The sequence below is a fragment of the Gopherus flavomarginatus genome, chromosome 1, assembly GCF_025201925.1.
Source record: "Gopherus flavomarginatus isolate rGopFla2 chromosome 1, rGopFla2.mat.asm, whole genome shotgun sequence".
Classification (NCBI taxonomy): domain Eukaryota; kingdom Metazoa; phylum Chordata; order Testudines; family Testudinidae; genus Gopherus; species Gopherus flavomarginatus.
The window spans coordinates 107560998-107575290 of record NC_066617.1 but is presented as its reverse complement, the minus strand read 5'-3'; the positions used below and the strand labels follow the sequence as shown (position 1 = coordinate 107575290).

The window sequence follows — 14293 nt, the reverse complement described above, 5'->3', positions numbered from 1 at the left end:
ACAAAGAGAATGCCCATACGCTGTAGTTCAGTTGGGAGACATAAGGATTGCCATATCAGATCAGACCAATGATCCATCTAGTCCCTTATCCTAGCTCTGACAGTGTTATTTTTGTTAGGCCTGGTCTATACTACGCGTTTAAACCGATTTTAGCAGCGTTAAACCGATTTAACACTGTAAACGTCCACACAACGAGGCCCTTTCTATTGATATAAAGGGCTCTTTAAATCGGTTTCCGTACTCCTCCCCAACGAGAGGAGTAGTGCTAAAATCGGTATTACCATATCGGAGTAGGGTTAATGTGGCCGCAAATCGACGGTATTGGCCTCCAGGCGGTATCCCACAGTGCACCATTGTGACTGCTCTGGACAGCAATCCAAACTCGGATGCACTGGCCAGGTAGACAGGAAAAGTCCCGCAAACTTTTGAATTGCATTTCCTGTTTGCCCGGCGTGGAGCTCTGATTAGCACGGGTGGCCATGCAGTCCCAAATCCAAAAAGAGCTCCAGCGTGGACCATACGGGAGATACTGGATCTGATCACAGTATGGGGAGACAAATCTGTTCTATCAGAGCTCCGTTACAGAAGACGAAATGCCAAAGCATTTGAAAAAAAAATCTCCAGGCTATGATACAGAGTCCACAGCACAGTGCTGCGTGACAAGCGTAACGGAAAGCCAAAGAATCAAATGGACACTCATGGAGGGAGGGAGCGGGTACTGAGGACTCCAGCTATCCCACAGTCCCCAGCAGTCTCTGAAAACCATTTGCATTCTTGGCTGAGCTTCCAATGCCTGTAGGGTCAAACAACATTGTTCGGGATGGCTCAGGGTACAGCTCGTCAATTTACCCCCTCCCCCCCCCCCCCCGTGAAAGAAAAGGTTTCTTGACTTTTTTCAATGTCACTGTATGTCTACTGAATGCTGCTGGTAGATGCGATGCTGCGGCAGTGAAGAGCAGTATCCGCTCCCCTCCCCTAGGTGGCAGACAGTACAATATGACTGCTATCCGTCGTCATAATCAGCCCGTGAGTGCTCCTGGCTGGCCCCAGGTGAGGCTGGCCGGGGGCGGCTGGGTAAAAATAGGAATGATTCCCAGTCATTCCCAGTAGATGGTACAGAACGGCTGGTAACCATCCTCATCATAGCAACTGGGTGCTGAGCTCCATCAGCCCCCTCCCTTTCATGCGTAAAGAAAAGATTCTGTACTGCCTGGACTATCATAGCAGCGGGATGCTGGGCTCCTCTCCCCCGCACCACTTAATCTCCTGCCTGGACTATCGTAGCAGCTGGAGGCTGCCTCCCCCGCATTTTATCTCAGTAACAAGTCAGTGTTTCTTATTCCTGCATTCTTTATTACTTCATCACACAAATGGGAGGGGACACTGCCACGGTAGCCCAGGAAGGTTGGGGGAGGAGGGAAGCAACGGGTGGGGTTACTGCAGGGACACCCCCTAGAATGCCATGCAGCTCATCATTTCTGCGGGATCTGACACGGAGCGGATGTGCTCTCTGGTTCTCTAGTACACTTGCCCTGTATTCTAGACAGGACTGACTCTATTTTTAGGTACCATAAAGGAGGGAATGACCCGGGGGGTCATTCCCATTTTTGTCTTTGCGCCCCCAGCCGACCACAGCCAGGGGCACCCATGACAGCAGCAGACGGTACAGAACGATAGATAACCGTCATCTCATTGCCAATTTACAATGGCGCAGCAGACGGTACAGAACGACTGATAACCGTCTCTGTTGTCATGCAAAGGCAAATGAATGCTGCTGTGTAGCGCTGCAGTATCGCCTCTGCCAGCGCCATCCAGTACACATAGGATGACAGTGACAAAAGGCAAAACAGGCTCCATGGTTGCCATGCTATGGCGTCTGCCAGGGCAATCCAGGGAAAAAGGGCGCAAAATGATTGTCTGCCATTGCTTTCCCGAAGGAATGACTGACTACATTTACCCAGAACCACCCGCAACAATGATTTTTGCCCCATCAGGCACTGGGATCTCAACCCAGAATTCCAAGGGGCAGGGGAGACTGCGGGAACTATGGGATAGCTACGAATAGCTACCCACACTGCAGTGCTCCAGAAATCGACCCTAGCCTCGGACCATGGACGCACACCGCCGAATTAATGTGCTTAGTGTGGCCGTGTGCACTCGACTTTAAATAATCTGTTTTACAAAACCGGTTTATGTAAAATCGGAATAATTCCGTAGCGTAGACGTACCCTTACTCTCCAGTTTGTCCACATCATTCCTGAAGCATGGCACCCAGAACTGGACTCAGTACTCTAGCCAAGGCCTCACCAGTGCCAACCAGAGTGGGACAATTAGCTAAGAACATAAGATTGGCCGTACCGGGTCAGACCAAAGGTCCATCTAGCCCAGTATCTGTCTACCAACAGTGGCCAATGCCAGGTGCCCCAGAGGGAGGGAATCTAACAGGAAATGATCAGGTGATCTCTCTCCTGCCATCCATCTCCATCCTCTGACAAACAGAGGCTAGGGACACCATTCCTTACCCATCCTGGCTAATAGCCGTTTATGGACTTAACTACCACGAATTTATCCAGTTCTCTTTTAAATGCTGTTATAGTCCTAGCCTTCACAACCTCCTCAGATCTTACATATGACACTCCTGTTGATACACTCCAGAATGGTATGAGCCATTTTCACAACTGCATCACATTGTTGACTCTCATTCAATTTGTGATCCAGTATAACCCTCAGCTTCCTTTCTGCACTACGACCACCTAGCCAGTAATCCCTCATTTTGTGGTTGTGCATTTGATTCTTGCTTACTAAGTGTAGTACTCAGCAATCGTCTTTTATTGAATTTCATCTTGCTGATTTCAGGCCAATTCTCCAGTTTATCAAGGTAGTTTTGAATTCTAATTCTACCCTCTGAAGTGTTTGAAATCCTTCCCAGTTAGTCATCTGCAAATTTTGTATGGATACTCTCCACTCCGTTATCCAAGTCATTAATGACAATATAGAATAGTACTCCACTAGACACGTGCTCCCAGTTTGACAGTGAATCATCGATAACTCCTCTGAGCACAGTCTTTTGATCAGTTGTGCACCCACCTTATAGTAATTTCATATACACCACATTTCACTAGTTTACTTATCAGAACATCTTGTGGATTGTGCCAAAAGCCTTACTAAAATCAAGACATATCACATCTACAGCTTCCCCTATCCACTAACCTACTACCCTGTCAAAGAAAGAAATTAGGTTGATTTGGCATGATTTGACAAATCCATGTTAGCTATTACTTACAACCTTATTATCCTCTAAGTGCTTACAAATTCTTCGTTAAACAATATTTCCAAGTATCCAAGTTAGGCTGACTGGTTTATAATTTCCCAGGTCCTCTTTGCTCCCCTTTATAGAGACAAGTACTATGTTTGGCCTTCTCCAGCCCTCTGGGACTTCACTCATGCTTCATGAGTTCTTGAAAATAACCATTAACGGTTTTGAGATTGCTTCAGCTAGTTCCTTAAATACCCCAGTGTGAATTTCATCAGGCCCTGCAGACTTTAATACACCTAAATATTCTTTAATGTATTCTTTCTCCTAGTCTGGCTTGTGTTCCTTCCTGCTTTGTTGTTAATGTTAACTGTGTTGAGTATCTGGTCACAATTACCTTTTTAGGAAGACTGAAGCAAAATGGGCATTAAATACCTCAGCCTTATTGATGTCATCAGTTATTAGCTTTCCTTACCCACTAAGCAAAGGACCTTTGCCTTTCTCTTGCTCCTAATTCCTTTTTCTGTCCCTTGCTAGGTATAACTGATTTTGTGCCTTCACTTTTCTGAATTTGTCACTGATGGCTTGGGCTAGTCTTTTGTACTTCTCCTTAGCAATTTGTCCATGTCGCCACATTTTGTAGGATTCTTTTTTTATTTTCAGGCTACTCAAGGAGTTCGTGATAGAACTATACTGGCCTCTTTCTAACCTTCCTATCTTTCCTTCCTATCAGGCCAGTTTGCTGTTGAGCCTTTAATATAGACTCGCTGAGAAACTTCAAGCTCTCCTGAGCTCTTTTCTTCCCTTAGATTTTCTTCCTATGGGACTTTACCTACCAGTTCTCAGAGTTTACTAAATAATTACCACAAAAGGAGATTCTTTCCTCCCACCCGCCCCAACATGAGACTAATTTTTAAAATAATTCTTAATAGTTCATATCAATTATTCACCACGCTGGGTGCCATTTATATGGTTGCATCTTCCTTGAATTACAAAAGAACATCGAACTACAAAATAAGTTATTTCTCCAAGCTAGCATTTACAGAATACAACATTTCTAAAGCCACCTCCACAACGAGCTGTATCATTCACCACTAAAGTCAATGACAAACCTCTTATTGATTTACATGGGTAAAGGACAGGTCCAGTGTCAACTTATTTGGGCCTACCACAAGCACATATAAACCCTCTTCCAAGTCTGAAAAAAAAGGCTCTTTGCAACCAAAACCATGCCTGTCAATTCTCATCCTTCTCACACATGGAAACAGAATTTACAAGATGAGCATAACTTGCTCATTGTTATTTCAATGTGAAGGTAAATAAATGCAAAACATCTGTTTTTCATCTAAGTCTCTTCCCTCTCTCTGTAGCAGATATGCTAGTCTCCTCAGTCTCAGAAACTAGTTTAACACAGAACTAAGATGGCAAATAATACTTTTTAATGTAGATGTTATTACTAATAATGATGAATCCAAGCAAAATCTACACTTTAGAATTCTGAGACAATAAAATCTCAATTCATATTATGAATACAATTTTTGAGAAAGAAGAGGGTTAACTGTGCAAATACCTCATCACTTATATCAGTTAAACCATAAGGACCTATGTAAGTGTCACCTGACAAAAACAAAGATTTATGAATCCCATGTCAACTTCACTAGCTGCTTTGAACTGCTAAAAGCGATGAAGAAGTTAACTGCAAGACTAGGCACTGGGACAAGTTTGGGAAACATTTTCTTTTTTTTAACCTCTGCATAATGGTGGTACAAATAAGTATAATACCTGCCTCAATAAAAAAGAATGACAAAATGTATTATTCAACCAGCTAAATAGGGGCATCACCACTACAAGCATATATGTTGTAACTTAAAATACACTAAATCATGGTTTGAACATTGGCCTGCTAAACCCAGGGTTTGTGAGTTCAATCCTTGAGGGAGTCATTTAAGGATTTGGGGATTGGTCCTGCTTTGAGCAGGGGGTTGGACTAGATGATCTCGAGGTCCCTTCCAACCCTAATAATCTATGATTCTATGAAATCACATTCTGTGTATTCTGGATTATATTCTATTATTAAAGAACTAGTCACAATACCGTATGACTGCAGCAATACCACGTTTTAAGATAAATGTCATGTTTCTCACTCCTGACATACCCCTTTATCTATGAAGAAGGCAGCCATATTCTGTTATTTGTATTACAGTAATGCCTAAGGAATCTAAGATTGGGGTCCCATTGTGCCATATGAACAACTAGGAAGAAAGTCTCTACCTTGAAGCTATTGTATCAGAAATCCAAATACGTCTTTCGCTTATGTTGTATCTACACAGGGTTTTGAACAAAGCTGAACCACCAAGAGAAGCTCAATCAAAAATTGTCTATAACCAAACTCTGCTATAATGAAGTTCAACAACCATGTTCCAACCAAACTGTGGGCTGCAATATTTAAACCTGGTTATAACTGTAATTAAACAGCACTGGGCTTTTCAACTCATAGATGGAGCTTGACGCCAACAAGCCAACTTTCACATATTGCTGCTACCAGTATGTTGTCAATTTCGAACAATTTGCCTTATCTACCCATTTTACTGGCAGCACTAACGCCTACTGTGGTGGATTTACAGCAGGCAAACCCAATTTTGCTTAATTGCAAGTGCCACTTTGGCATCAGTATTAAGTTTTGCAATAGGATAGCATCCTCTCTCTATTTTATAATTGGATCACAAACAATAGCTATAATTAAAGTACTATCACCCCAGTTCTGATAGCTCAAAATTTTCTCTGTCTTTTTATGCTTGGTGTCTGCCCAAGGGCTAATTATTCTGGAAACTTTACTCAAATACAATTCAGCCATTTTGAAGTACGAGAAGAGTGACAAAAATACACTCTTACCATTAAAATATATGTGACTGTTTCTGAACAGCTCTAGTGTTTAAATGGTTGAGGAGTAGCGAGCTGAAATGTGCAAGGAGACAGCTCTCACTGATAAGCAGTGCCTTTGAGTGATTTTGTGAAGATCTGTTGTGACTTGAACAAATAGTGAGTGAAAAGCACATTTCAGGCAGGTGAAGTATATTTTGCACTAATTTTTAGCCAGTTTTACAAGTATTCTAAATAGAATCCAACAATAGCCATCAAATCAAAATATCAATGAAAAACACAAAAAGTTTACTCAAACTTCCACCACTTTGTCACTGTTCTTCAATGAGCTCTGGTTCTAAATGAATGAAAACTCAGGACCTGTCTACAGAGCCCCGCCTTCTGGACTATGGGGATCTGAATAGCCGTGGACACCAATGTGTCCCCCCGAGCGGATACTGCAGCCGCAAACTAAGCGGTTCCTAGTTCACCTTAATGTAATCCTGTTTGAAAAGGACTACATTTAAAGGTACCTATTTCGCATTAACACAGTCCTCTTCAAACAAGATTACATTAATGCAAACTAGGAAACTTTTAGTTCATGCCTGCAGTATCCATGCAAGGGAATTACAGCACAACACTTCAGTGCCCACCAATATTCACACCTCTATAGTCCAAACAAAGAGGCAGTGTATACAAATTCTTAGTTATGCATAAATAGGTGGCTAAAGGCATTGCACAGTGAATTCATTCCCAAGGAGTTCAGCATAATCAAAGGAGGAGGAGTTATAGCTGTGTGTCCAACCACATCTTTGGCATTTCCTGACTTTTCAGTGCTGTTCAACTTTAAAATTCCTAAATGTAGTTTATTCTAATGGAATTTTATCTAAGATTAATTCCTCCATTAAACAGAAGAATTAATTCTGTTCATCTTATAAACTGATAATTATTGACATAGACAAGCTTATAAAACTCAGGTATATAATAACCATCATTTGTGGGAGATTTCTTATCTGTTATTAGATGTGCACATTGGATTTGGGGTTTCTAACTGCACGTCACATGCAAACAAGTACATGTTTTAGTTTACTTTTAGATATGATCTTATCACCAGGAGTTGCAAAGGACAATGTAACATATACATTGCACAGTCACTAGTCAGTTTCAGAACACAGGAAAATTTGTGGTAAGATATCGCTCTAAATGAATGCACAATGAAATAACAGTGCCCCCAATATGGGCTTTCATCCTCTTAGCATCCATTTTACAAAAAGGCATACTTACCCTCCACAAACATTCTCTGTTTGATAAAAACTGGATAAATTCCCTAAGAAATCCTCCCAATAGATATCTAGGTACAGTTGAGAAACTGCTAGAGGACTGGGATCTTTAAGATCTAAAGGGTATTTTAATGTTGCATTTGCAGGCCAGTCTTCCCTATGATTCTATTTGATTTTGACAATACCCCAAATTTGTAGCTGTCATTTTCAAAAGCTTGTGTTTATTTCTTTTTTGATTGTGTTGATCTGATATATAGTTAAGAGTGCTTAGTGTATCTGTGCACATACAAATCATTCTAGGCAGTTCAGCCCATTTGTTAGGGGAAAATTAAGTTGCATATTATTTTCAGAACAAAAATATTAAAAATAATAAAAGCAGGCCAGTCAAAATACTGATGATATTCCTGAGCAGCAGGAGGTTGGAAATACTGAATTCAGTTCTCCAGGCTGCAGGGGAGATCTCAATCTCCCTATTGTGGTAAGAGTTGGTCATTCAAAAATGGCATTAACAGTGCTCTAAAGAGAACACCAATCAGCCTGCCCTGATTAAAAAAAAGGGATAATGATAAGTCATCTGAAGAGGGAAGGGATGGAGGTTATACAAGCAAAGAAACCAAGGCCTCTGAGAAAGTGCAGATTGTACCCAGTCTCTCACTGCCCAGGCCTGCTGAGACCATTCAGCACTGAAAGGCCCCTTTCTTGACATTTAAAAATCACACAATATTTCTGAAATGGACCAAAAGAAGAATCAGCAGAGAATCGTGTGGCACCTTATAGACTAACAGACGTTTTGGATTCTCTGCTGCTTTTACAGATCCAGACTAACACGGCTACCCTCTGATACAAAAGAAGAATGGCATTTTTCAGTAAAGACATATAGTATATAGTATATTAGTTCCCTGTGTTCTCCTGCAAAACAAAATTGTACATGTTACTTGATTATAAAGCTGCTTCAATTTTCAAAAATCTTTTATCTTGAAATATTAAACTGCAATACAAATTGCTTTCATGATGCAGAAGCGCTAATCAAACTGGGGCTACAGTCAACAAATGCTAATCACATTGAAAATCTAAATCCTGGCATGTGTTGGGTTGGATTTTTTTTGAACTGTAAACCTTTCACAAGCTCAAGAGTTAACAAGAATCATACCCCACCCAGATATCATACTGTCAGCAACATCAAATCATCATCGTACATCTTTTCCTTTGCGTTATCTTGGTATCAGAAGAGAAATTTCAGAGCAAAGTGAAACTGCTTACAAAACAGACAGTGTCTAACAAGGTTCTGAGACCAGGGTTCTATTCCCTAACTGTTCACTGACCTGCTGTTTCACCTTGGTCAAGACACTTCATTCCTTTGTACCTCAGTCACCCTTCCCTCCCTTCCCCTTTCTTGTCTACTTACAGTAGTACACTGTAAGCTCTTGGAGCAAGAATGTCCCTGGCTATAGTGGAAAAGAGGTGTATTTTTAACATATTAGCTGTTTTGACATGTGTGTAGACTAGGCAATTGTGGTTTTAACATGCTACCTGATCAAGGTGAACCTTACCTGAGACTTATTTACACTAGGCTCCTAAACACGTTAACTAAGGTTAAAAAAATTCTCTAGTGAACACAAGGTGTACGCGTTTGTAGAGTGCTTAGTACAACAACAGTACAAGGCTCTCAGCTGAGACCTGTAGGCAATACTGAAATACAAACAAACAACAAGAATAATTGCCGCTATGCTTGAATATAAGTTTTCTGCTTAGCATATTAAAAACATATAGCCTTACATACAAACCGGTAGCTGAATGAAGAATGTAAAATTAAGTTGCCTGAATCCACTTTCCAAAAGAGAAGTCAGCTAACTGACTTGAGAGGGTTTTTACATATATGACCAAATTCAGCCTTAACTTATACTTTCAGTGAGATGATCTTAATAGGTTGTACAGATGTAACATAATTTGGCCCTGTAAAGAGCTTAGTAAAATATTAAAAATAAGGGTAAATATGACCATATTGAGTAGTGCCCCAGAAACAGTTATTTAGCAATCCCACAAATCCCTGTATTGTGATTAGCTGAAGGGGATCCAATCTGTATTATACACAAATCTCTGTATTCTGAATATAACAAATACATCAAAATTCCAAATTCAGTTCCCCACAGCAAATATGGCTCTCTCAGTGGAGAGCAATAAGAAGGCAAGAACATTGCAGGGGAAGACAGTGGGAGCTGCGTAAGAGAAAAGCAGCACCTGGGAGAGTGATAAATTCAAGACTCATAGACTCTAGGACTGGAAGGGACCTCGAGAGGTCATCGAGTCCAGTCCCCTGCCCTCATGGCAGGACCAAATACTGTCTAGGCCATCCCTGATAGACATTTATCTAACCTACTCTTAAATATCTCCAGAGATGGAGATTCCACAACTTCCCTAGGCAATCTATTCCAGTGTTTAACTACTCTGACAGTTAGGAACTTTTTCCTAATGTCCAACCTAAATCTCCCTTGCTGCAGTTTAAGCCCATTGCTTCTTGTTCTATCATTGGAGGCTAAGATGAACAAGTTTTCTCCCTCCTCCTGATGACACCCTTTTAGATACCTGAAAACTGCTATCATGTCCCCTCTCAGTCTTCTCTTTTCCAAACTAAACAAACCCAATTCCTTCAGCCTTCCTTCATAGGTCATGTTCTCAAGACCTTTAATCATTCTTGTTGCTCTTCTCTGGACCCTCTCCAATTTCTCCACATCTTTCTTGAAATGCGGTGCCCAGAACTGGACACAATACTCCAGTTGAGGCCTAACCAGCGCAGAGTAAAGCGGAAGAATGACTTCTCGTGTCTTGTTTACAACACACCTGTTAATGCATCCCAGAATCATGTTTGCTTTTTTTGCAACAGTATCACACTGTTGACTCATATTAAGCTTGTGGTCCACTATGACCCCTAGATCTCTTTCTGCCATACTCCTTCCTATGGAGTCTCTTCCCATTCTATATGTGTGAAACTGATTGTTCCTTCCTAAGTGGAGCACTTTGCATTTATCTTTATTGAACTTCATCCTGTTTACCTCAGACCATTTCTCCAACTTGTCCAGATCATTTTGAATTTTGACCCTGTCCTCCAAAGCAGTTGCAATCCCTCCCAGTTTGGTATCATCCGCAAACTTAATAAGCGTACTTTCTATGCCAACATCTAAATCGTTGATGAAGATATTGAATAGAACCGGTCCCAAAACAGACCCCTGCGGAACCCCACTTGTTATACCTTTCCAGCAGGATTGGGAGCCATTAACAACTACTCTCTGAGTACGGTTATCCAGCCAGTTATGCACCCACCTTATAGTAGCCCCATCTAAATTGTACTTTCCTAGTTTATCTATAAGAATATCATGCGAGACCGTATCAAATGCCTTACTAAAGTCTAGGTATATCACATCCACCGCTTCTCCCTTATCCACAAGGCTCGTTATTCTATCAAAGAACGCTATCAGATTAGTTTGACACGATTTGTTCTTTACAAATCCATGCTGGCTATTCCCTATCACCTTACCACCTTCCAAGTGTTTGCAGATGATTTCTTTGATTACCTGCTCCATTATCTTCCCTGGCACAGAAGTTAAACTAACTGGTCTGTAGTTTCCTGACATCAAAACAGAGCGTCCATGGGTGGAAGTACAACAAGGGGTGAAGCAGGAACACTGGATGGGAGTGGCACAGGAGAAGTACTGGTTGATGCTGGGCTAGGGAGAGCCTATGAGCAAGGGCACTTAGGGGCACTGAACTGGTGTGCAGTAAACTTCTGCAGAAGACAAGGTTGCATGGAAGCAGTAGCACCATGGTTCAAGTGCTGTAGATAGGTACAGCACTGGGATACTGAAGAGGGTTCTGTGAGGTGCTGCGGAGACATTGGAGCAAGTGCTGCATACCGTGGAGTAGCCAGTGTATTGGGCATGGGGGAATAGAGGGAGGACAGGCAAGAGCACAGGGGTGGTACTACTCAGAGGGCAGGGGAAGCACTAGAGATGGGTATTTTGGAAACACAAGTTATAGGAGGGGATGTGTGGATGCTTTTGCGTAGGCACAGGGTCCTGCAGGGGGAAGCCCGCACACTGGGGTGGGTGCTGTGGAAGCAAAGGGCATGATAGTGGAAACAGGGCACTGTATTATGGTAAACGTCAGAAGGTGCGGGTGGTGGGCTCTGCAGGAGCATCACAGCTTGATAGTGAGGGGCAAAAAGGGTACTACAGGGGAGAAGTAATTCACATACTTAAAGCGAGTGCTAAAAGGGAGAAGCAAGAGGGAAGGTTGGGGAGACAAAGGGCACAGTGGTGCTTCAAGGCATATGCGCAGAGTGTGTTCTGCCAGGGTGCGCAGGAGGAAAGTGGGGACTACTACAGGGGCACAGGGTGCTGCAGAGGGAAGGAGGCAGGGACTCAGGGGAGCAGTGCTGCAGGGCACATGCACAAGGTGGGTGCATCAGGCAGGAGCACCACAGATGGGGCTGGCTGGGCACATGCAGATGAGGGGGAAGGAAGCAAGGCACCTGCACGGAGTGTGTGCTGCGGGGTTGGCAGGGAAACAAGTAAGACGCGCGGAGGGGGGTGCTGCGGGGGGGAGGAAGCCGGGGGAACATGGCACACGTGCAAGTGGGTGCTGCAGGGGGAGGAGGGCTGGGGAAGCGGTAAGACGTGGGGGGTGGTGCTGTGAAGCTGAGAGGGAGGGAACCAGGGAAACATACCACACTCGGAGTGGGTGCTGTGGGGCAAGAGGGAGCAGGGCACACACACACGGGGTGGGTACTACCGGTGGAGGGTGCTGCAGGAGAAGGGGGAGCATGGCACATTCGGACTGGGTGCTACGGGGGAAGGGGGAGCAGGACGCACGTGTGGGGTGGGTGCTGCAGGGGAAGGGGGGCTGGAGAAGCGGTAAGACATGTGGCAGGGGGTGTGTTGTGAAGCTGAGAGGGAGGGAACCAGGGAAGCATGGTACACTCGGAGTGGGTGCTGCGGGGCGAGAGGAAGCAGGGCACACACATGGGGTGGGTGCTACGGGAGGAGAGGGAGCATAGCAAACTCGGACTGGGTGCTGCGGGGGAAGGGGGAGCAGGACGCACGTGTGGGGTGGGTGCTGCAGGGGGCTGGGGAAGCAGTAAGACATTGGGCAGGGGTATGCTGTGAAGCTGAGAGGGAGGGAACCGGGAAAGCGTGGTACACACGGAGTGGGTGCTGCAGGGCGAGGGGTAGCAGGACACACGCGTGGGGTGGGTGCTGCAGAGGGTTGGAGGAGTGGGTAAGACGTGGGGGTATGCTGTGAAGCTGAGAGGGAGGGAACCAGGAAAGCGTGGTACACATGGAGTGGGTGCTGCAGGGTGAGGGGGAGCAGGACACACGGGTGGGGTGGGTGCTGCAGAGGGTTGGAGGAGTGGGTAAGACGTGGGGGTGTGCTGTGAAGCAGAGAGGGAGGGGATCGGGGAAGCAGGACACACGCGCGGGGTGGGTGCTGCGGGAGAAGGGGGAGCATGGCACACTGGGAGTGGGTGCTGCGGGGGGAGAGGGAGCAGGACACGTGTGGGGGGTTGGGGGTTGCGTGGGGGAGGGGGAGCAGAACGCGAGCGGGGTGGGGTGGATGCTGCAGGGGGAGCGGGAGCAGGACACGAGCGGGGGGGTGGGTGCTGCAGGGGGAGAGGAAACAGGATGCCCGCGTGGGGTGGGTGCTGCGGGGGGGGGAGCAGGACGCGCGCGTGGGGTGGGTGCTGCGGGGGGGAGCAGGACGCGCGCGTGGGGTGGGTGCTGCGGGGGGGAGCAGGACACGAGCGTGGGGTGGGTGCTGCGGGGGGGAGCAGGACACGAGCGGGGGTGTGCTGCGGGGGGAGGGGGAGCACGGCGCGCGGAGAGGGGGAAGGGGGAGCGGGCCGCCCGTTACTGACCTCTCCGAACTGCAGGGCGGAGACGAGGACGAGGACCAGGCCCCCGAGGCAGAGGCAGGGCCCATACCTGTGGGACAGGCAGGTGTAGGTCTGTCTCTGCAGGAGCTTCAGCAGCATGACCCGCTGGCCACCATCACCCTGCGCCGCCCGCTCACCGCGCTGCCATGCGCCGGGGCCGTGGGGGCCGGGTCCCAGCAGCTGGTCGCCGCCGCCACCGCCCGCTGCCTCCGCCTCCAGCCCGGCTCATCCCCCCGGCCGCTTCCGGGCAGAGCGCGGCTGCGATGCGAGACTGGGCGGCGCCACCTAGCGGGGCCGGCGCTCGGCGACGCGGCCTGGCTCCAGGCTCAGCGACCCGCCGCCCTGCGCTTGGCAGCCCCTGCAGGGGCCTGTCAGCTCCGGTACCGAGCTGGGTGGTGCAGCCACAGGGGGGCCGACCACCCCCACCTGCTCCCACGTGCCAGGGGGGCCCCCACCGACACAACCCCCCTGTGTTGTCTCCTAGAGCCCGGACTCCGGGAGTCACGAGACTCGGTCTCCCTTGCAACAGAGTTCTTAAGCCTTGTGATTGTCACGCGTCTTCTCCCTCCCCCCGCCCCCCAGTCACTTGTAAAATTATCCTGAGTTGGTTATGGGGGGGGGGTCTGATTTGTGATTTTCAAAGGCATGGGGTTGTCAGTACTGAGTCACTCCCAGTGACACCGGTTGCACCTTTGCCATGGGAAGCAGGGGCGCTGGAACAATTTGTATAGTGGGGGTGCTGAGAGCCATTGAACGGAACTGTAAACCCTGGCTATGATGGAAACCACTTCAAGCCAGCGGGGTGCCACAGCACCCCTAGTTCCAGCACCTGTGAAGTGCAGTGGGGTGGGGGTCGCTAACCAAACAAAAAGTCCATCCTGAGGCAAGCAGCCTGGTCCTGGGCACAGTAAAATATACAATGCCAGGAAAGACACCTTGAGCTCATTGTGTCTGCAGTATTGTGGTGACAGCACT

The 14293-nt window shown here is 46.3% G+C and overlaps 1 protein-coding gene across 1 annotated transcript in view; it reads right to left on the bottom strand.

The window, feature by feature from the left end:
* Window positions 1-13525, bottom strand: part of GNPTAB (N-acetylglucosamine-1-phosphate transferase subunits alpha and beta) — a 62909-nt gene extending 49384 nt beyond the window's left edge. Inside the window, exon 1 of the mRNA XM_050945469.1 lies at window positions 13301-13525. Coding sequence (XP_050801426.1) covers window positions 13301-13417 — 117 coding nt within the window. The 5' untranslated portion in view covers window positions 13418-13525. The remainder of the gene's footprint in view (window positions 1-13300) is intronic.
* Between the last annotated feature and the right edge of the window lie 768 nt (window positions 13526-14293).